Consider the following 20,270-nt stretch of genomic DNA (forward strand, 5'->3'; position numbering starts at 1 on the left):
CTTCAAAATGCTGTGGGCGTGAAAACTGTGACACCCGTGTCACTGGTCGAAAGTAAGGACGTACGATTCCTTAAAAGTTTTAAATTTCAAGTTGCGAAGTCATCACAAAGGGTAATTGTTCTTGTTAAGTGTGACTCAAATCCCTTTTGGTTTTGTTGCGTCTCAGATTCCGGTGAACCAGTACTTTTATTAATTTAAATACTGTTTCATAACCCATGTTGCTGTAATTTATTAATTTAAATGCTATTTTATAACCCAAGTTGCTACATAACGTGTATTGTACCGTTGTAATTTGTCTAATATCGCGTGATTGCGTGAAATAGTGGCGCGTTTAGGGGTCGCTACCGGAAATAGTTTTTCTCCCGTTTCTGCTAAACGGGAATCAAGATGGCGGCACCCGTTACCAGGACGCTGGCTGTGCTGCAGCGAGCGACATGGAGCGCCTTTAAGGTAGAGGACAATGCCACCGACAAAACATCTTTGCCGGACGATAACCAGACTGGGCGAAGCGGGCTCATTTTGGTGATCTAATGGAAACGTCAATTACAGATATAGGGTTGCCGCATGAAGCTAACGTAGCGTTAGCATTAGCTAGTTAGCAAGAGCACACAGGCTACTTTCAGCAGGTGGAGGACAACTTTATCGACATGAATAAAAACGACAATTGTAGTATGTACGCTTTTTTTTTATTTTTGCGTTCCTAAGCTTTACCCCGAAGATTTTGAATTATTTTAATCCTATTTAATTTCAGGATTTGATCCCTAATCTGGGTTAGGGATCCAGAATAAATAAATCCTAAATGGAATAAAGAGTTGAAATTCAACCCTCTTCGTTCAAATTGACGTTGCAAAAAATAATAATAATAATAATACTAATCAAGTGATTTCGTGCATTTCATTGATACATTGAATGTGTTCACCCTGGCAGGCACACGCTAAACAGAGGCAGGACTGTTTCAGTTTATTTTCCTCAATGAATCAGTGTTTCCAGTTTTTGTTCACCCTGCATTTTTGTGGTTGCTGACATAGAAATGAAGTTGAAAAAGAATAATGTCACACATTCAACTAGTTGGAACTGTAAAACGATTGTTGTTGTTGTTGTTTTTTAATGATGAGTGGATTTTATGACCTGTCATCCTCCCACTAGGCTTCCGAAACTTCACAGGGTGTGCCACGGCACCCCTTTCTGCTTTTAGTGCCTGTGAGGACCAAGAAGCGCTTTTTCGTGCCCCCGGCCGTGGGTGTCAAGGGCAAACAAAATGTCAACCCGGAAGCCAAGGCAAGAGCTGCTGGCGTTGTGTTCCGGCAGCAGTACATTGAGAGGCCCATCAACATCGCCTGCACCGGTACTGTGTGACTCCTCTTTCAACTCTTTTAAATTGTGTGTGTGTGTGGGGGGGGGGGGGTGTGAGAGAGAGAGAGAGAGACCTCCAATTCCTTCAAAATGTGCTTTTGAGCTAGGCTGTGTAAGGTGAAACCACGATATAGCGGCATGGTTTTACTGTTTGTCCCCTCTGAAAGTTCATCATGCTATTTTCCAGCGGGAATCTTTGACCCCTACGTCCCTCCCGAGGGCGACGCTCGGCTTTCCTCTTTGTCCAAAGAAGGCTTGAAGCAGCGCACGGAGCAGCTGCGACAGAGCGCCTCATCGCAGCTGGCGTAAGATTGTCTTGCCATCATGAATATGCTTGGATGCGTTGTTGGAATCAACGGGTAGTTATGAGCGACAGTGAGTTGGACTTTCCCAGTTTTCACCGGGGACCTAAAATTTGCTCGGGAAAAATATTTTGACACAACCCATACTAAAATAAGAGCAGATTTCCTTGCAAATGCAGCTGAAAACCAAGAACCAGAAGTTATTTGGGTCAAAATTTTGGCTTTTGGTCTTCCGTAAATGAACTGATTGTTCCCCAAAAAATCGACAATGTTCTACTTACACAGAAATATGTCGAAACGGTATGCTTTTAAAATGCGTTCAATTGTGAATGGATGTCTGGTGATAAGAATAAGAAAACCTTTATTCGTGTAACAGTGAAGAAATTCCCAATTTCCAGCCGTAAAGTTACGAAAAGAAGAACGTAGAAGAACAAAAAGTATTGGAGCTGCTGTATAGCTGCCAAACAAAATGTTTATATTCAAGCGTGACTAGAGAGAGACCCTTTTTTTGTCAGTGTGGATAGACAAGGACGCCGATGGCAGATCTATTGGTTTATTTCTTAATCTTCAAGAATAGACATCATTGTTCAAAAGTAAAATAACAGGAAGCTCCCAGGACCAGCAGTATGTCTGCAAAAGTTCAATTAAAAAAAAAAAATCAATGTGACTGAAATGTAAATCTTTCATTTAGATTTGTTTTAAGCTCAAACAGTTACAGTTTTTTTTATTTCCAAAATCCCATTTCCCAGCTATTTGCCCCCCCGTTTGCAAGCTTGGAAGCCACAACATCTTTTTCTTGTCATCCTCTCAGAATTCGGAAGATCAAAGAGTTCGACTCTGAGTTTTCCTCCAAGGATTTTGCCGAACGAGCCCAGGAAATCTTCATCGAGGCTCACAACGCATTGTGCACGTACGTGATTGCGACGGGAACGCTTCCTTCATGTTGCACACAATCGCTTTGGGACAAATGGAGGTGCAGTCGTCAAACCTCCACCCCTGTCCAGCCAGCGCATCGAAGCCTTTTTTGTGTAAACCGGGCGGCTCTTTGTGTCAACAAAAACGACAGGCTCTGCGTCACAAATTGTGTTTCAAACACATTTTTGGTCATTTTATTTATTTGTTATTATTATTTTTTTTAATCAAGGCAGACGATCGCTGATACGTGGAGCCAAGATTTGCATGCGGTAAAAGTGCAAATATTGGCATCAAGATTTTTTTTTTTCGCCTTTATAAATTTTGTGCTATGTGTATCACAGTGGGCAGAAAAGGTGGATTTTGATGCCAGGGGACCTTTAAATGTGTTTGTGTGAATTCTCTCGTCCAGCTTCGACAAAGACAAGCTTCACTCACTGGTGACGGAGCGCTGTTACCCGGTAAGTTCTCCAGGACTCCTTTCCTCCAAGCCAGGTTACGATCAGTCATCAAAACGAACAAGAATGGAAATGTTTTCCGGAACAAAATGAAAATGACTTGACCACAATTGCACGCTGATAAAACGAGAATGTCCTTTGTTTCGGTCTTTGTCATTCGCCTTCAGCGTTGAGTTGAAATGTACTTATTTATGGGCACATGGAAGAAAAAAGGTGGAAGAGCTGCTTCTTAAGTGCAATTTACCCGTTGTGGCCTTTTGTTAACTTATGAAATGCCAGCCATTTTCACTGGAGCAATCCTCTCAATCCCAGCGTTTGACTGGATTTTGACTGATCTTGCAAGGCCCACAGAATATTTGCACGGAGCCTACCAAAATAAAGTTTGGACTCTCTTCTTTCAGCAGAAAAAAATATTAGTTTCTTTTTCCATTCTTCAGCAATCTGCATTACAAAATGGCTAAGTTTCATGAAAATGGTGATTCCTGGGCAAAAAACGTAGAAAAAGCGTGCGTTTCAAGCACGTGCGGCACCACTGCCACCTACTGGTCGCTTTTTTACATAATTTACAATGCAAATTGCATCAGACACCCCTGCTCTCTACAAGTACGTCCTTGATAGGCGGAGCCTAATTTTAAAAAGATGTACAAGTACGTCTTGTGGAATGAAAGGGTTAATTCTTGCACTCCACTACTACGCCATATTTGTCCAAAAAAACTGAACGCAGGACTAAAGCTCATTAAAACAAAAGTAAAAGATAACGTCGAACAAGCCGACTCAAAAAAGGACCTCGAACTCACGGCATTGACACGACTAAAGTCAACGGAATCAAAACAAAAAACAAGTGTAAAGACAAATGTCAAACCCCGTCGGGTGCCGTTCCGACCGCCACTCGTCGCCCATCGTGCCTCCGTTGTCCGTGGCAGGAGATGACGCGGGGCAACCGCTACAAGACCCTGCGGTGGCGCTTGGTGGAATCGCTGGAGGCTCCCCGCGTGGTCCACGCCCGCAGCCCCGACATGGTCACCAAGGGCAACCTCTACGGCCAGGTGACTGTCCGCATGCACTCCAGACAGGTGAGACCAGGATTGAGGTGCCTGATGATATGCGTTGGCACGGTTACGTTGACGCCGCGTCCGCCCGCAGACTCTGGCCATCTACGACCGCTTCGGACGGTTGATGCTGGGCGGCGAAGATCAGCCCAAGGACGTCTTGGAATATCTGGTCATCGAGCGGCACCTGGTCAACCCCTACGGACGCTGGCGCCTCCACGGGAAGATTGTGCCGTCCTGGGCGCCCGCCAAGGACCCCATAGTGAAAGTAAGTGCCGATCGTCGCCCGCGGTCGCTTCAGTTCACCTCCGAGGCCGCTTTCCAAGCTGAGCTCCTTGTTTCTAGACCGTCGTCATTCCCGGTCCGAAGCTAAAGCCCGGCGAAGAATTTGATCCCCTCACGTACCGAGTTCCTCAACCCCAGGCGGTGCAGTGGTCAAAATAAGCCACCCGGCGGGGCTGCTGTACCTGCCAGCCACAGCGGGACCGCCTTCCAAGTTCAAGTATGTGTCTCAAAGGCAACTTTCGGAGCACTTTTTGGTTGCTCTCTTTTCTATTAGTGCGTCAAGAAAGAAAGCCAATAAAAAGGACGTTCAGAAACGCAAAGGATTCTTTCGTTTGACGATGCCGCGTGAAAATATAATGTTCCCGGCTGCTCGATTTGAAGTGAGGCAGCGGTGGCGACCTCGGAAATATATTTGAACCGCGATGCGCGCGCTTGCAAGAAATGGGCATGCTTCGGAAAGCTCCTGTACGATGAAACTGTTGCGATCATCATGTCTGTATGGCAAATCTGCTTTTCAAGTATAGTTTTGGGCAGCCGTCCAATGTTTACCGGATATTCTAAAATACCACCTTTGAGTCAGCCCGCTTTGTCAAATATTGTTCGATGGGAACTGCAACTCTATCAGGTTGTCAAAGTCCTTCTTGCCGATTAAACCGCGATAGTAAATACTACTCTGGTTATGTACATAATACAGAACAGGACTTTTTTTTTTTCTCAAATCAATTCTTCATTGACATAAATTCCATTGCAGTTGCATCGCATGACACACTTTAGACATGAGCACTACAGACCACAGTAGGACATGAACCGCGCCGCACTACGGAGGCTCGGCGTGAAGGGACGGGGGGGAGCTGGAAGAAAGAGGGTGAAGATGACCCTTGTTTGCATGGCCGCCACTTTTTGGAGTTAACTTCACAAAGGGGACGGACGGGGTCAGTGACGTCGCGAAAGGTCCGTTTGTTTCAGCCGGTGTGCGGGATTTTGCGAAGGTGACGGCACAAACGTGCCATCGGGACTGTCTCCGCCAAAGCATTGCGTCGCGTCTGCTCCCTCGCCGTGGCGTCAAAAGGGGTGTTGGGTCACAAGTCAGGAGGGAATATGAGCGCTTCTGCGGCGCATTCGGCATCGTCTTCCTCGTCTTCCTCAGGGATGTTCTCAGGCTCCCATGTGAAAACGTCAGAGTTGTTGTCCGTGAAGGATCCCAAGCCACTTGGATCCATCTCCCAGGGGCACAAGGCGTCACGGCGGCCCAGCGCCAAGCTGGCTTTCGCCTCGTCTGACGGCTCCTCCGACGGCTCCTCCGACGGCTCCTCCGTCTTTACGGCCCGGTTATCCGGTACGTTTTCTTTGTCGCTGCCGGAGAAGCTCGATGTTTGGCGGTGCGGCATATCGCCGGGACAATCCTGAGTACCGGGGTCGCTCTGGTCTTTAATCCCTCTTGCTGCTCCCGTTTCCCACGGGCAAACACGGGGACGTAAACGTTCTTCCTTTTCGAGCACTGCAGTGTCCTCAGTCTCCCACGGGCAGACGCTAGCCCGAGAGCTGTCCTGCTTCTTGAGAACTTGAGCTGCTTCTCCCGCCACGTCAGTTTCAGAACTGTCTCTCTGTTGCAAATCTTTGGGGTCTTCCATTTCCCATGGACAAACGTCTCCTCTTGTGCAATCGTGCCCCTTCGCAGACATTGGGTCTTCAGTTTCCCATGGACAGACGCTTTGTCGAGAGCTGTCCTGCTTATTCAGAACTTTTGGTTCCTCCACCCCACTTGGACAAACTCTTTCTCGCGAACTGTGCTGTTTCTTCAGAACCTCTGGTTCTCCGGTCTGCCGTGGACCAGTGTTTTTGGGAGAAGTGTCCTGCTTTTCCAGGGGCTTTGGTTCCTCTTTCTCCCATGGACAAAGGTTTTCCCGAGAAGTGTCCTGCTTTTTGAGGGCCTTTGGTTCTCCTGTCTCCCATGGACAAACGTTTTCCCGAGAACTGTCCTGCTTTCTCAGGACATTTGGCTCATCTGTCCTCCAAGGACAAACGTCTCCGCTTGTTTGGTCTTGCCTTTGAGCAGAATGTGCTTGTTCCGTCTCCCACGGACAAACACTTTCTCGAGAACTGTCCTTGTTTTTCAGGCCCTTTGGTTCTTTTGTCTCCCAAGGACAAACATCCCCACGAGCGCCGTCCTGCCCGTGGCCAACATTCCAGTTCTCGATTCTTCCTCCATGCGATGCCCCCATTTTGACCGTTGCGGTGTCCTCACTTTCCCACAGGCAGACTTTTGAACGGCCGCTATTTTGTCTGCCGTTTTGGGGCCAGTTCAAGAGCTCTGTTTTTGCGGAATCTGACGTTTCAGTCTCCCAGGGGCAAATATTTCCTCTAACGCTCGGTGCCTCTTTTTGGGCATCCAGGGGCAAGTTGGCTTTTTGTGGGGCCTTCAGTTTGTCCTGTTGTCCAGCATCCCTGGGACAGATATCGGCCTTGATTGTCATTTGCGAAGGGGAGACCCTTTGTTCTGCTTCCCCGTCCTCCAGAAGACGAATGTCATCCATCATTTTTGGCGGGTCTGGGAAGTCCCACTTACAACTTTCTTCCCTCTCCGCCATTCTCCGCTCCAGATGCCGAGCAGGAGATTTAGGAAGCTGGTCTTTTGACGCCCCGGGGAAGACGGCAGCTTTTGTCGCTTCGTGCCGCGAGGGTACCTTGAGGGATCCCTTCGTCTGCACAGGATTTACGTTCTCATACACAGTCTCCGTTTCCCAAGGGCAAACGTCGGCATACTTGCTATCTTGTTTGATGACGGGTACGGGAGTTTCTGCCGCCTCCCAGGGACAAACGTCAGCGGATCTCTTCAGAGACAGTTGCGTCTTTGCCGCTTTGACGTCCGAACGTTCCGGGAAATCTTGGGACTCCCATGGACACACATCCCCCCGGCCACTGTCCTGCCTTGTCACCGTCTCTTGCTGTTGAGATTCCCAAGGACACACGCCGGTTCGTTGGGATGTTACCGTTTCCCACGGGCAAACGTCTGCTTTCAGGCTATGGTGCTTCTTTGCCGCCTCCACAAGTCTGTCCCGTGGACAAGCATCTGTGTTTGAGACAGTTTTCGATACCGGTGCTGCCATTCGTTTACTTCCTCTTCTGTGAGTTGATGGTGTCCTCGAGCTGCAGGAGCTGATGCTGCTTCGTTTACTGCTGTGCCTGGACAGGTATAGATTTTCGTGCGTTCCGTCCTTTGGCGCGTCGTCCCCATCTACCGGATAGATGGCCGACCTGACAATCACCAACCTTCTGGGACTCCTGTCAGATGAATCCCCAGAGGACAGTCTGATGGCGTTCTGCTTTACGAGACATGGTTTCCCATCTGCGGTTGTCATGCTTCTCTTCTGCAGTGTCCTCTTCTCCATGCTTGGACGCCGACTGGACGTTGCCGACCTGCATGGCGTCGAGCCGCTTTCTTGGCTTTTTTGTTCGCCCTCTCTATTTAAGGTTTCATCCTTGCTCCATTTGCCAGCCGCTTCCACCGATGCCATGATGGATTTAACAGAGAGCCACTTGGTGGTGGGGTTCCGGAAGGAAAAAACCCTATGTTCTTTATTGGCTTTTGGTCTAGGAGATCCCGGTGCACTTGCTGATACTGGGACTTCGGGGCACTCGGCGTCCCCTTTGTCTAGCGACAGGTCATTCTTCGCAGGCGGTAAATGGTCCCAGGGACAGACGAGAGCAACCGGCGAGGACGGACTTTGCGGCTCGTCCTCCGGCGAGTTGGCGTAGGTGACACGCTTGTGGCTCTTCTCGCCTGATTGTTCCTGCGCCACCTCCCAAGGACAAACCTCAGCCTTGTCAAAAGACTCCGACTGTAGCGCACTCCTGGTCTGTTCGCCAATGGAGAGGCTGGATCCGTTGCCCTTGGATGTGTTCTCCATGGAGTGAGTGGATGTGAGACTCCACGACTTGTGAAGCCTGGTGTGATCTGGGAGGTGCAAGAAATTGGTATCGATGGTCAGATTTTGGGCGCTAACCGATTTGCAGACTGCCGGGCGCATCTCAAAAGAGTCCGTCTCTGATCTTTGGGAAGATCTTTTCACAACGTCGGCCCCGAGCCTGGAGGAACCTCGCAAGGAAGAGTCCCTCTCCCGCATGAAATAATGATCGCACTGGGACTTGCGTAGCGATGGGGATCTGGACTTCATGGAACCCCTGATGCTGAGGTTGTCTGGGGTTCTCCTGAAAGACCCGGAGTGATTCCTGCTCCGGAAGGATCCGTCTCGGTCCTCGCGACTGCACCGCCGGCTCAGTGGGATCTCGGCGAGACGCTTGATAATTGATCGACCCAAGGCGCATCGAGAACTCGGCTTCTTTGACAGGTGAGGGTTGTTTGCCGTCATCTTTTTGGCATTGTTGACTTCCAACTGGGCGTATAATCTCTTGAGCTCATCCTGGTGAGTAGGAGGGAGGGAGGGCAAATATGGATGGAAGATCAGAGGAAAAGTAAGATGGCGAAGAACAATGTTTTTGGGGGAGTGGGGGGAGAAAATGAGAGTCCTGTTCATCTATGAGGCATTTACGGTTTTGCTCTGCACGCTTTCATATTTTGAGAGGTTTCATTGCTCGGTTTGAACTCGACCATTTGGAATGTCTTTCTGTCCTGTTGCAAAACGACAACTTTCTCAATTTACCCGAAAGTCATCGGGGTCCACACTGCGCTCGCTCCACGCTGAGCGAAAGCTGCTGTTGAGGTAAGAACGGCGCAGGTCCACCTCGTCCTCATACACCTCGGCGGCGATCTCCTCCCTGCCGGCTTTGCTCGTGTGCAGGAACTGTGTGGACAACGGAGACAAACGGGAGAGAATTTCATCTCATTTGATGTCTTTTGTTGCTGCCCCCAACCCTCCAATTGGAAAAAAGATCAGCTCGTGTTTCCGACTGTTTTGAATAGATTGTCACCAACTCCACATGATGTTTTTGAAAAATGAACTTCTCCGGCAAAGTGTGACTGGACTTCATAAAGATCAGGTCCTCTCAACCATTTTACACGTACAACAGCAACTGCATCCCACGTGGTTTACGCTCCCTACCCTTTTAAGCGGAGGAACTCTTATAATATTACACTCACGACTGCTTTGAAACCAATTGAGCCGAACTTCGTTTAATCCTTGAAGCTCCACCCTCTGTTTTAAAGCGATCAAATGTCCCCACCGGTGCTCTTTACCTTGGGGATGAAGATCAGGCCTAGTGTCACGGTGACGGTCACGTGGGTGTGTGCGAAGGAGAGCAGTAGCATCCAGTCGGGATGCATAGAAGGAAACGTAAACCTGTGGGTGGCAGAACAGGTGAATTCCAAGGGGGTGCCCCGCCCGCATCATCTACGGCAACGTGGACCGAGCCGGCGCTTTACCGGCACAGGTGGAACAATGTGGAGAGGAGCAGCTCGTTGTGGATGGCGATGCCCATGTAGCGAGGCTCGTGGAAGGCCGAGGGCACCGGCCGGACGGCGGCCCATAGGGAACTGCCCCAGCACAGGAACAGAAGCTCGGCTGTTGGGAGCGCCATTCCCGTCAGTGACAATCATACTCGGACTCGGCTTTCAAGCTCAGACATTCAAACGAGGGTGGGGCTTTAAAAAAAAGGAAAAGTGGGAGCTCGTGACTGTAGTGTGGCGAATGTGAACTACAAAGTGAGGGTGGTCTAAAGAATGTCAACCGCGTCAAAGGATGTCGGCCTCGGGACCGTTAGTGGCTAAAGTGTTCTCCTCGTCCCCCGTCCTCACCAACGGCCATCATGTAGTCCCAGCGGTCCAGGTAGCAAAGGTCGAAACCCTGACCCCGCGCTGTGGTGGTGCTGACGATGACGGGAATGTTCCTGTCTCGGTTCTGGAGGACGGCCACCGTCCAGGCGCACAGGAACCAGCTGGCCGTCATCAGCATGACGCCCAGCATCCTCAGCAGGTGCACGCTGGACATGTAGGGAACCCGGTGGGCCGTGCGCGACAGGAACACCTTCAGAACCCTACGGGGGGAAGCTCACGCTCACTGGAAGAAGACAGCCGACGGCTTTCTCCTTCAAAAGAGGTGGCGAACCCAACCGAGCCCCTAACAACTCCACCTTGAAACTCTAAACTCAAAGTCCAAAGGAGTTCAGAATCGCTCCAGGACATTTCTGAGGTATCTCGCACACACACGCACACCCACTGATCTAACCTGTACATTTTGAGAGTGAGCGTGCCGTAGACGATGGAAAAGCCCAACATGCGGACCCAGCGAAGCAGGATGCACCTGAAGGTGCTCGGCTTGAAGTACAAGATGAACACCTGCGGACAGGAGCTGTCAAAACTGATCTGGCTTCACATGCCAGCCGCCATACGGTAATCCGTCCAGTAATTAACAGCCACTCGAGATTTAGAGCACCCCCCCAAAAATAAAAGTGAGCTCAAAGGCAGATGATTTAATAGCGCACAAGCACAAAGCGTGCAGTGTCCTTTTAATCAGCACAAATGTTGAGCTTGCCAGTGAGGTCTGATTGAAGCAAGGCCACAAAGAACCCTGCCCCAAAAAAGTCCACTTGCATACCCCAATCATGTCTCTAAATCCCAACCCCAATTATTGTTGGAAACCCCACTTCAACCCCATCTTCAATTTCGAGGACCGACCTTCAAAACCCGAGCCCCCCTACTGAAATCCGAACCTGGAAAGCGAGACTCAAAAGGCCCGGGTCCACTTTGCACAAAGTTGGGTTTTCCGTTTTTCGCGGTTTCTTACCGGGAAGTAGAGGAGCAGCGAACCAAAGAGGATGGCCTCCAGCAACAGGAGGCCCGACGCACGAATCCTCTGAGAAGACGGAAAGCAAAGGTTAACACACTAGCATATGGCCGACGTACCTCGTCGCCGTTTTGCGAGCTGCGCTTTCTTTTATTTATTTTTTTCCTTTCGTTTCAGCGCTCGGGCCAAAGCCGCAAGTCGTCGCCTCGGGGGCGTCAAGGAACGGTGTTGAATTGCATTGAGGAGCTTCGTCTTCCGCCAGAGCCGTATCTTGACCGTTTTGCCTCTCCCCCGACTCCCAACACACCCGATTCAATAGAGCGCGATCGTTTCAGGCTTTGACAGAGCTCGCCGATGAGCTGATCGTTCGAGTCGGAGGTGTGTTGGAGTTGCGAGAGGGGCATCGTCGGGAGATGGCTCTCGAGGAAGCCAAATTCCCTCACCCCTGCTTTGGACAAAATTTGCGCGTGTCCGCCATCCCGCAGCATCTTGATGCCAATCTACTACTTGGGGGTGAAATGAGCCGTGTCATTCGGAGTGCTTTGACAATGTCACGTCGCGTCTTTTGGGTCGAGAAATTGTACGCAGTATGTTGGAGTTCCTTGAGACAAAAGGTAGTGCTTTGATGTCAAGGAACGATGTCGAAGTGAAGTGAGGAATTGCAGCATTTTGGTGCAGACGAACCACGTTGGGGTAAGTAGAGGAGTTCCATTTAGAGGAAAGTAGTGTGCCCTACCACTTTGCGGGGTTCACCCGTCTTTTTTCAATGAACAACCAGAGCTTTACCGCTAATACCATCCATCCATCATCTGCCCCTTATCCGGGGCCGGGTCGCGGGGGCAACAGCTTTAGCAGGGAAGCCCAGACTTCCCTCTCCCTAAATACTTCGTCCAGCTCTCCCCGGGGGATCCCGAGGCGTTCCCAGGCCAGCTGGGTGACATAGTCTCTCCAGCGTGTCCTGGGTCTTCCTCTGGGTCTCCTCCCGGTGGGACATGCCCGGAACACCTCACCAGGGAGGTGCTCAGGAGGCATCCGAATCAGATGCCCAAGCCGCTTCATCTGTCTCCTCTCGCCAATACATTGTTGGAAAACGGGGGTTGGCTCCACGCCCAAGTGAGGGTTGTCATTTTGCAGTTGTTACCCTGTTCCTGCGATGTCGGTAGGCGGCCAGCATGCTGACAAAAACCAGCGCCATCAAGGTCCCCTGGGCGGCCATGATGGCGGCCCTCAGGGGCCCGTCCTCCCGCACCCGACAGGGGGCGCCGTCCCGGCATCTCCCGCAACCCGGCCAGCAGGGCGCGCACACCGGCAAGGATGGGAAACAGGCGCTGCCACCGTCATCGCTGGCATCTGGGAGGAACCAAAACAAAACCAGAAAAAAACAGTCCGCCTGGATCGATAGGATATTGAGGCTCCCCTGAGCGTATGAGCAAACCCCAGCTTCAAACTCAACTCCGATTTGAAACCCTAACCGAGGCTGATCTCATGGAATTTATGGGCGACACCTGCATTGTGCTCCACTTGAAACCCTACCACCGGCTTCAGACCAAAAACTTGTTTGAAGCGTTACCCAAGACTTCGAACCCAAATGAAAATCCCTTACCCTTCGAACCTATTTGAAACCCTGACCCATGATTTGATGGGGTCTATGGGCCCCCGTCCATTGGACTTCAAACCTTGATTTGAAACCCTAACTTTGGCTTTGAACCGAAAATTGGTTTGAAACCCTACCCTAGACCGCAAACCCGATATGTGAACCAGAGCCCTTGTTTCAATCCCTTAACCGAAGCTGATTCGAAACCCTAAGAAAAGCTGCAAAGCCGAATTGGAAACATTTACTCAGCCTTCAAATGTTACAAGAAGCCCAAATTGATTGCGTGAAACCCTCATGTGAGAAGCTCAGCCGGAAGCCGCAGCCTTGGAAATAGCCCAAGCGGAAGCGAGCTTCTCACGGGATTTCTTGCCGGCCGTGCCGTACCTGCGTCCTGATCGTCCGGGTTGTAGTATCCGTCTTTGCAGCGGCAGCAGTACTGACCCAGCCGGAAGCCTCGCCCGCTGATCGGCACGCACTATGCCGAGCAAGCAAGAAAGCAACAATTCACTTTTTTATCTTTTTCACCATTTTCAACATGACACATTTCAACCGGCCCGAGTCACTAAAAGTTGGCTTTGCTGGCTTCCCGACCGTGTCTGTTGCCGTGTAACTTTTGGGTTCCCAAAAAATTGTTTTCAATGCACTCATATATATATATATATATATATATAACATCCCCTGTGACCTGGTGCCGCATTAATCTTGCGATTAAAAAAATTAATCGAGTTAAAATTGCTTTAAATTAATGCCAATAATAATCATGCACTAAACTGACAGCACTAATATATACCGTATTTTCACGACTCTAAGGCGCCATTAAAAGTCTTAAATTTTCTCCAAAATGGACAGGACGCCTTATGATGCGGAGCGTCTTGTGTATGCTCAGTTCCAAAACCTGATTGACAGCCAACACGCTGTTTATATAGAGAAAAGGCGGAAGTGACTGTGGAAAGGCATGCGGCAAAGAAGTCCGCCAATGAGTGAAGGGTGGGCGTGTAAGTGGACGCTAAAGGGACGCCCTAGGCAGGTACCAACACCTGTATAGAGTGTGGCTCTGTGCATTGATGCAAAAAAACTTCGGTTTTGGTTCCTAAGAACCCCCGAAAATAAATTCTACAAAAAGACACGCCTATGAAGCTCAGTTCAAACTTCAAGCCATCGGTTATGCTTTTGGCATGCGTGCCCATCTCACAGCAGCGGTGAAAAACCAAGTCAAGCAAATGAACTCTGAGCTTGCCGTTATTCCCGGAGGCTTGACTAAAGAACTCCAACCGCTGGACATCGGCATCAACCGGGTGTTCAAAGTAAAGTTGCGAAAGGCATTGGAACAATTTACAAAGAGTGAGAGCCAGCGCCGGGCGAGTTACGCCACAATTTGCGAATGGATTGTGGCTGCTTGGACAAACGTGTCTGCTTGCACTGTTGTTCGAGTTTTTGGCAAAGCCGGCATCATTTCTGTGGAGCCACATGGCAATGAGAGTGACTCTGACAACGAGAGGGAACACGGCTTTTTTGATGGATTACCGGTACTTGCACAATTGTTCAATTCTGATACAGAGGATGAGGACTTTGATGGATTCCTGGGTGATGATTAATCGAAAAACGTGAGTACATTGTCCGATGGCTAAATAAAATGCAACGGAACTCAGTTTTGCTTCCGTTGCCTTTTTGAAAATGTGTTTTTAGCTTGTATCTGTATGTCTTGGCATGCTACCGTATGCTTCAAGCTAACATGTTTTTAGCGTGCGTGCATGCATGCCGTATGTTTAAGCTGGCGTATGGTTTACCACTTTAAAACTGCGGCCAATGATACAGTGCGTTTTGTCTATGTGTAAAATACAGAAATAGCACCCATTAATGAGACTGCGCCCAACCATACGGTGCGCCGTATTTTTGTGATATATATCTATATATATATAGATATATATATAGATATATATTGCGCGTCGTCCCGCACGCGGTCTGTCCTTCCGTCTGTCCCTTTTCAAAACGTACCTACTTCACCGCGCCGCTGCGCGCCGCCACTGCTCACTACGATCGCGCGGGCATCTTAGCGAAAAAATGTTGTCTACCCACAAGCATTGCAATGAAATTTCTAGTTATTTAGTAGAGCTAAACATCTCTTTATTTTCGCGATAAGCAATGAAGATGAACAAAAAGTTGAACCAAGCAACAACACTTGTGGGCCGAAGGCCCACCTTACCAGCCTTCCGCAGGAACTAGCTGATGAGCCGCCCGGAGGGCGGCGAACCAGCTCGTATATATATATATATATATATATACAGTGTGTATATATATATATGTGTGTGTGTGTGTGTATAGAGAGAGTGAGAGAGGAGAATGCAACTTTTTCTCAAAAAAATCTGAATTGTGACTCATCTCTTTTGATCTTCAGATGACCAATGTCTTGTTTTGAAGCCATTCAAAACATGTCAACCTGAATACAGTATGAATAAATCAACGCAGATGCAGCTGGGACACGCGCGCGCGCACTTTTTGGACTTGTCTGTTAATCTACGTTAAAGGCTAAATGGATGTATAAAACCAGGGCTGAGTGTTTTATCCTTCACGGAAGGAAGACCCCCCCCCACCCCCTTCCTGTTAAACCACGCACACACATAGTACAGTCCTGAACGCCCCCCGCCCCTCTCTTAAATGGCGCGCGCTGCACATTAAAGTGAAATGGATTACATTATTATTATATAATTTAACTCAGGTCCTTTACGTCAACATGCCGCCATTTTAGACGCTCTTCTTCTTCCGCGTTTGTGCTAAATTAGCCTTTGTTGACTCCAGACAAACAACAGATGGCAAAAAGCGTCTTTGTTGCGTCTGAAGCGATGGCTCTCAAGCCTTTGTTACGTCAAACCAGAAGTTAACGTTGCTAAAGGAAAAAAAAAAAAATCCAGTGTTTGATCAATTGAATCCTGTTGCGCTGCAGTTGAGAGAGTTGGCTCATCTCTGGGTGATGTTTTTTGTCTTCTGAAGGTAAAAAAATAACGCAGATAGCAAGAATTTGTTGATTGAAACAAAAAGCTAACGTCTCCAAAAAGTGTTGAGTCCAGTTGCGCTGAAGCTAAGCTAAGATGGTGAGTGTCGCCGTTCTGTACGAAACAGACAACAAAAACAGGACTTTTTGGGGGGTGAGCGGGGGCATCTGATGTGATTTAGCCTTTGCTGGCTGGTTGAAACAAGAAGCTAAAGTTGCTTGAAGAGAAGCAAGTTAGCTTAGCATTTATTTACAACCAAAAAAGAGACGGCAAAAACAAACTGTTGGGCATCTAAATCTTGAAGCTAATGTGGCTAACATTAGTGTTGAAAATGCGAACGAGTTCCGTCGGCTTTTGTATCCGCTAAGCCTCACAGGTAGGACGGGAGCTTTCGAAAGGTGCTTTAGGTTTTTTTGGGGGGGGGGGGGGAGGGGGGGGGGGGTTTGTCCTCCTCCTGCTTACAGACCTCTGCCATGGAGAGAAACTGTGTCAGCGGGCTGGATTAACGTCGTAATCCCTCAAAGCATCTGCGGCCGCTAGTTTTAAATAGATCGCCGGCAAAACACTCACCGCTGGAATTATGAATGGGTCCAACCGCGGTTCGAATCCTTTGGCACTTTTCATGATCGCGTTGACTTTTGTAAATTCAGTTCGTCTCAACTACGAGTACTGCGAATGACTGTACAAAATACAAAAATGCGATACTAGAGTTACCATCTCGTGTAATGCTTGTATTTGTGTGCAGAGGTCATCTGGACGAGCACGCTGTTGTACTCGCAGGTTCGATTGCGCAGAAATGTCCTATTAGCACGAGGCAGTAGAGCAGGGGTGTCACGCTCATTTTTGTCATGGGCCGCTTTGGGGTTACATCTTCCCTTGGTGGGCCGGTATAATTTTAGCAAGGATCATGGAAGTTGAAGCGGATGAATTGCTTTCGCGGGCCATATAAAATGATGTGGCGGGCCGGAACTAGCCCCCGGGCCTTGACTTTGACACCTATGCAGTAGAGGGGAAAAAAAACATCAATCGGATCACAAGGTTCTCCTACTCATGCCCTGAATGGCTTTATGGGTGTGAACCAAGTGCGTATGGGTGCACTATTATGTAAGAAGTCGCGTTAGCGGCACCCCGTTGTCAACTAATGCACCATTTTGCCTCACTAGTATTATGTCATTGTTCTACCATAGTGAAAGGCAATAGAGGACCAAAAAAAACCCACATCGCACGTTGGAGCGCTTCCAGTATACCCCAGCTGCTGACCCGAGCCCCCCTGGCTCCTTAGCTTTAGCCAATGCTCTCAAACTTAGGTCTTCAACAGGGCAGTGATTTGAAATCGCAGCGGCCAATCGGCAACCTCTGTCAAGTCCGGCTTCGTTCATCTTTGGCAGCTGTCTCAAGAGCACTTGGCAACAGTCAGTCGTCTCTTTGTCACATCTCGCCCGGATGACTGTCCTGCACTTGACTTTGGAGTCAGCTAATGCTCCATGAGGCGTCTCCAGTTGCTCCACGATGCCGCCGCTCGCCTCTTGACAGGTAGAGGGAGCACATCCGGTAACTCCTACTCATTTGAGAGTTCTTTTGAAGATCCGACGATTTCTTTTCCAATCTTGAAATGGCCTCACTATTTTATTTAAATTTTGAACGAGTCGAATTTTACGACATCACAGCAGTAGTATTCGCATGCAATTGCCCACGAGTGCACAGTTTGGGCTGACGGGTAACATGTCATACGGTAGTGGAAGGCAGCAAAGAAAAAGCACAACTTGTTTACCTCCATGCTGGTGCGGTTGCACTGGTGCGTGTCGGCAAACCATCCGTCCTGGGTGGTGCACTGGTCCACGTCCATGTCCTGGATGTCCACGTCCACGCGGATCACACCCCTACGCGGGCGCACACACCCACACACACACTGAAAACATCTTCATTGCTCACATCACCATTTGCAACCTTCGTTCCGTGAGCACGCTATCAATTTTGCTGGCTTTGTCACATTCATCTTGCGTACCGCTTAATCCTCACTAGGGTCGCGGGGGTGCTGGAGCCTATCCCAGCTGTCTTCGGGCAGTAGGCGGGGGACACCCTGAATCGGTTGCCAGCCAATCGCAGGGCACACAGAGACGAACAACCATCCACGCTCACACTCACACCTAGGGACAATTTAGAGTGTTCAATCAGCATGCCACGCATGTTTTTGGAATGTGGGAGGAAACCGGAGCACCCGGAGAAAAGCCACGCAGACCCGGGGAGAACATGCAAACTCCACACAGGGAGGCCGGAGCTGGAATCGAACCCGGTACCTCTGCACTGTGAAGCCGACGTGCTAACCACTGGACTACCGGGCCGCGTGGCTTTGTCACAGTTTGTCAGATTTCGCAGGCAAGAGGTGCACGTCTTTGGCGATGCACTGGGGGCAGCACTGAGCTTCACTGCGAGAAATGCGGCGTGGCTAAAAGCACGAAGGAGCGGCAGAGACGGGGCCCCGTGTCGCGTCGGGATTCAAAACGTTGGTCTGTGAGTGTCATCGTCCGGCCTGTTTGTCAATTGCTGGACGGTTTCGAGTTACGCTAGCATCTACGCTAATGTCGAACGTCCATTTGCGCTATGCGTATGTAAATGTTTTTCTTCCACGTTTTTTTTTTAAGATGGTCCATTTCGGCCCGACATCTTTAACTGTTAATGTCGTCATGGCAGAGCGTAACGTTTGCAATATACATCTCACGATCACGTTTGAGGAGCTCCGACAGCATCCCGAGGAGACAACAAAAATGGTTGACGAATGACACGGGCCATTCTTTCAACTCATTCACAAAAATATCCGAGTGTTGTCAGATGTTGCTCGCGACTGCGCTGGTGTCGCCTACGCTGACGATACGGACGACTTCATCGAGAGAGGGCGGGCGTTACGGGGAAAAAAAGCCCATTTCGGCCATCGCCGGTTTGCATACGCGCCTGTGTGGCGTGCTGACCTGAACTCGGGGCTGAGGTCGGGCTTGAGGCCATAGAAGGCGGCGGACAAGGTGAGCATCCACCTGGGCGCGAAGTGGCCGTCTTTGCAGTCCAGGTAAGGGGCGGGGCCCCAGCGGACGCCGCTCCTGTTGCTCACGTAGCTGTCCCCCCGCCCCCACTTGGGCGTCTCCAAGGTGCTCAGGTCGTTGAGCAGGACCCTCTTGGCGAGCGCGGGCGGCCGCGCGGGGTCGGGGAACTTGAAGCGCCGGAACCAGCCGTCGTCCGGGGCCGGTGGGGGCGGGTGCAGGCGGTCCCACGTCTTGGACAAGTCCTGGAGGAGGACGCTGGGCGCCCCCGTCGGGGGGCCGCGGCTGGCCCGCAGCACCAGTTGGGGGGCGCCGCCGGTCGGATCGCAGTCGAAGGTGAGCAGCGCCCGGCGGATCGGCCCGCCGGCTTCCAGCAGGGCTCGGACCAGGGCATGGTACCACTCCATGTCTTCGGGAACGGAGCTCTCGCGCAGGTCGCTGGCCTGGAAGATCATGTTGAGGAAGTTGGCCGTGTTGGCCAGCGCGTCCAGGGCCGGCCCGAGGGCGGCGCGCATGCCCCCGGGAAGCGGCCCCGGCTGCGCGGGGGCGCTGTAGGCCCGAGAGCAGCGCGCCACCCCCGCAGCGGATGAGTCCCCCGTGTACAGGAAGCTCTCCGCCGCTGACCAGTCATCCTGCGGCGGAGCTTCCGAGGTACCCGCCGCGCCGCCCGGGTCCGAGGAGGCGCTCGAAGGTTCAGGCGAGCTGGCGTCCAGCAAATCGCTGACGTTCCTGGCGTCGGCGGTCACCTGCCCCCTGGCCAGCGACGGCAGTAAAATCAGAACAAGTGGAAACATTCTGGAGGCTTCCCTGGAGAGGACGTGACCGGCACCACGGATCATATGAAGAGCATCTGCAGCGCCGACAACGGGAGCGGACTTTGGCTGCACAACCTCATTGTCAACCTCGGTGAGCAAAACGCTGCTTCGTGGTCAGATGTCCTGCTGAGGAGGAACTCCAAATTTTCTCTGCTTCTTCTTCGGTTTGCAGATAGATGGCCAAGAAGTGAGGAGGAGGAAGCCCCAACTTTCTTCTTCTTCTCCCGCTGCCTCTTGTCTACAGATGCATCACCAGGTCCGGTCCTGGTGAGGACGCCCGCAGCCTTTTTCTTCTTCTACTCTGCCGTGTTTTTGTTGACAGATATATCGCCGGCAACTGAGGAGGAGCTCCCCAATTTGTTGTTCTTCTGTGGTCCCGTGCCGCTCCGTTGCCTGTGGCTCCACGAGAGTTTTCTGAAGCTCTGGTGATGACACTCATCTATCGTCCGGCTTCTCATCTCTCGCTCTCTCTCTCTTTTTTTTTCTTTTTTGTTCCTCCCGTCCTTCCCTCACACAGGGGGCTTGCTCAAAGGTGATGAGAGTGAGAGGACATCTGGTGTGTGTGCGTGCGTGCGTGTGTGTGTGTGAGAGAGAAACCAGGGTTAAGCTGTGCATCAATCGGGATTAACGCATCCGACCAAGAGACTTGCTGGATGCGCTTTTACTGTGCCCATACGGGCACGCGCTCTGAAGCGCGCGTACATCGCAACTGCGAGGTGCGAAGGACCCTCGTTTTGGTA

At 50.5% G+C, this 20,270-nt stretch overlaps 2 protein-coding genes across 2 annotated transcripts; one reads left to right on the forward strand and one right to left on the reverse strand.

The window, feature by feature from the left end:
• On the forward strand, window positions 1–4,679 carry mrpl45 (mitochondrial ribosomal protein L45). Its single transcript, XM_052083358.1, has 8 exons — window positions 1–450; window positions 1,147–1,345; window positions 1,541–1,658; window positions 2,467–2,565; window positions 2,980–3,028; window positions 3,949–4,098; window positions 4,169–4,342; window positions 4,420–4,679. The coding sequence occupies exons 1-8, from the start codon at window positions 388–390 to the stop codon at window positions 4,516–4,518; spliced, it is 951 nt and encodes a 316-aa protein (XP_051939318.1). The 5' UTR covers window positions 1–387; the 3' UTR covers window positions 4,519–4,679.
• Window positions 4,680–5,438: 759 nt separating this feature from the next.
• Window positions 5,439–20,194, reverse strand: gpr179 (G protein-coupled receptor 179). Its single transcript, XM_052083404.1, has 12 exons — window positions 18,650–20,194; window positions 17,455–17,563; window positions 13,078–13,168; window positions 12,241–12,449; window positions 11,100–11,168; window positions 10,542–10,651; window positions 10,112–10,350; window positions 9,740–9,878; window positions 9,554–9,656; window positions 9,021–9,161; window positions 6,230–8,780; window positions 5,439–5,923 (listed from the first exon to the last, which is right to left on the reverse strand). The coding sequence occupies exons 1-12, from the start codon at window positions 19,552–19,554 to the stop codon at window positions 5,439–5,441; spliced, it is 5,151 nt and encodes a 1,716-aa protein (XP_051939364.1). The 5' UTR covers window positions 19,555–20,194.
• Between the last annotated feature and the right edge of the window lie 76 nt (window positions 20,195–20,270).

Source organism: Hippocampus zosterae, chromosome 13, assembly GCF_025434085.1.
Source record: "Hippocampus zosterae strain Florida chromosome 13, ASM2543408v3, whole genome shotgun sequence".
Lineage (NCBI taxonomy): Eukaryota > Metazoa > Chordata > Actinopteri > Syngnathiformes > Syngnathidae > Hippocampus > Hippocampus zosterae.

Coding starts and splice junctions, on each gene's coding strand:
- gpr179 (XM_052083404.1), bottom strand. CDS start 19,554: ATGATCCGTGGTGCCGGTCACGTCCTCTCCAGGGAAGCCTCCAGAATG. Junction 17,564..18,649: donor GACCTCAGCCCCGAGTTCAG/GTCAGCACGCCA, acceptor GCGCCCGCGTAG/GGGTGTGATCCGCGTGGACG. Junction 9,162..9,553: donor GCCTGATCTTCATCCCCAAG/GTAAAGAGCACC, acceptor TTGTCCACACAG/TTCCTGCACACGAGCAAAGC.
- mrpl45 (XM_052083358.1), top strand. CDS start 388: ATGGCGGCACCCGTTACCAGGACGCTGGCTGTGCTGCAGCGAGCGACA. Junction 1,659..2,466: donor AGCGCCTCATCGCAGCTGGC/GTAAGATTGTCT, acceptor TCATCCTCTCAG/AATTCGGAAGATCAAAGAGT. Junction 3,029..3,948: donor TGACGGAGCGCTGTTACCCG/GTAAGTTCTCCA, acceptor TGTCCGTGGCAG/GAGATGACGCGGGGCAACCG.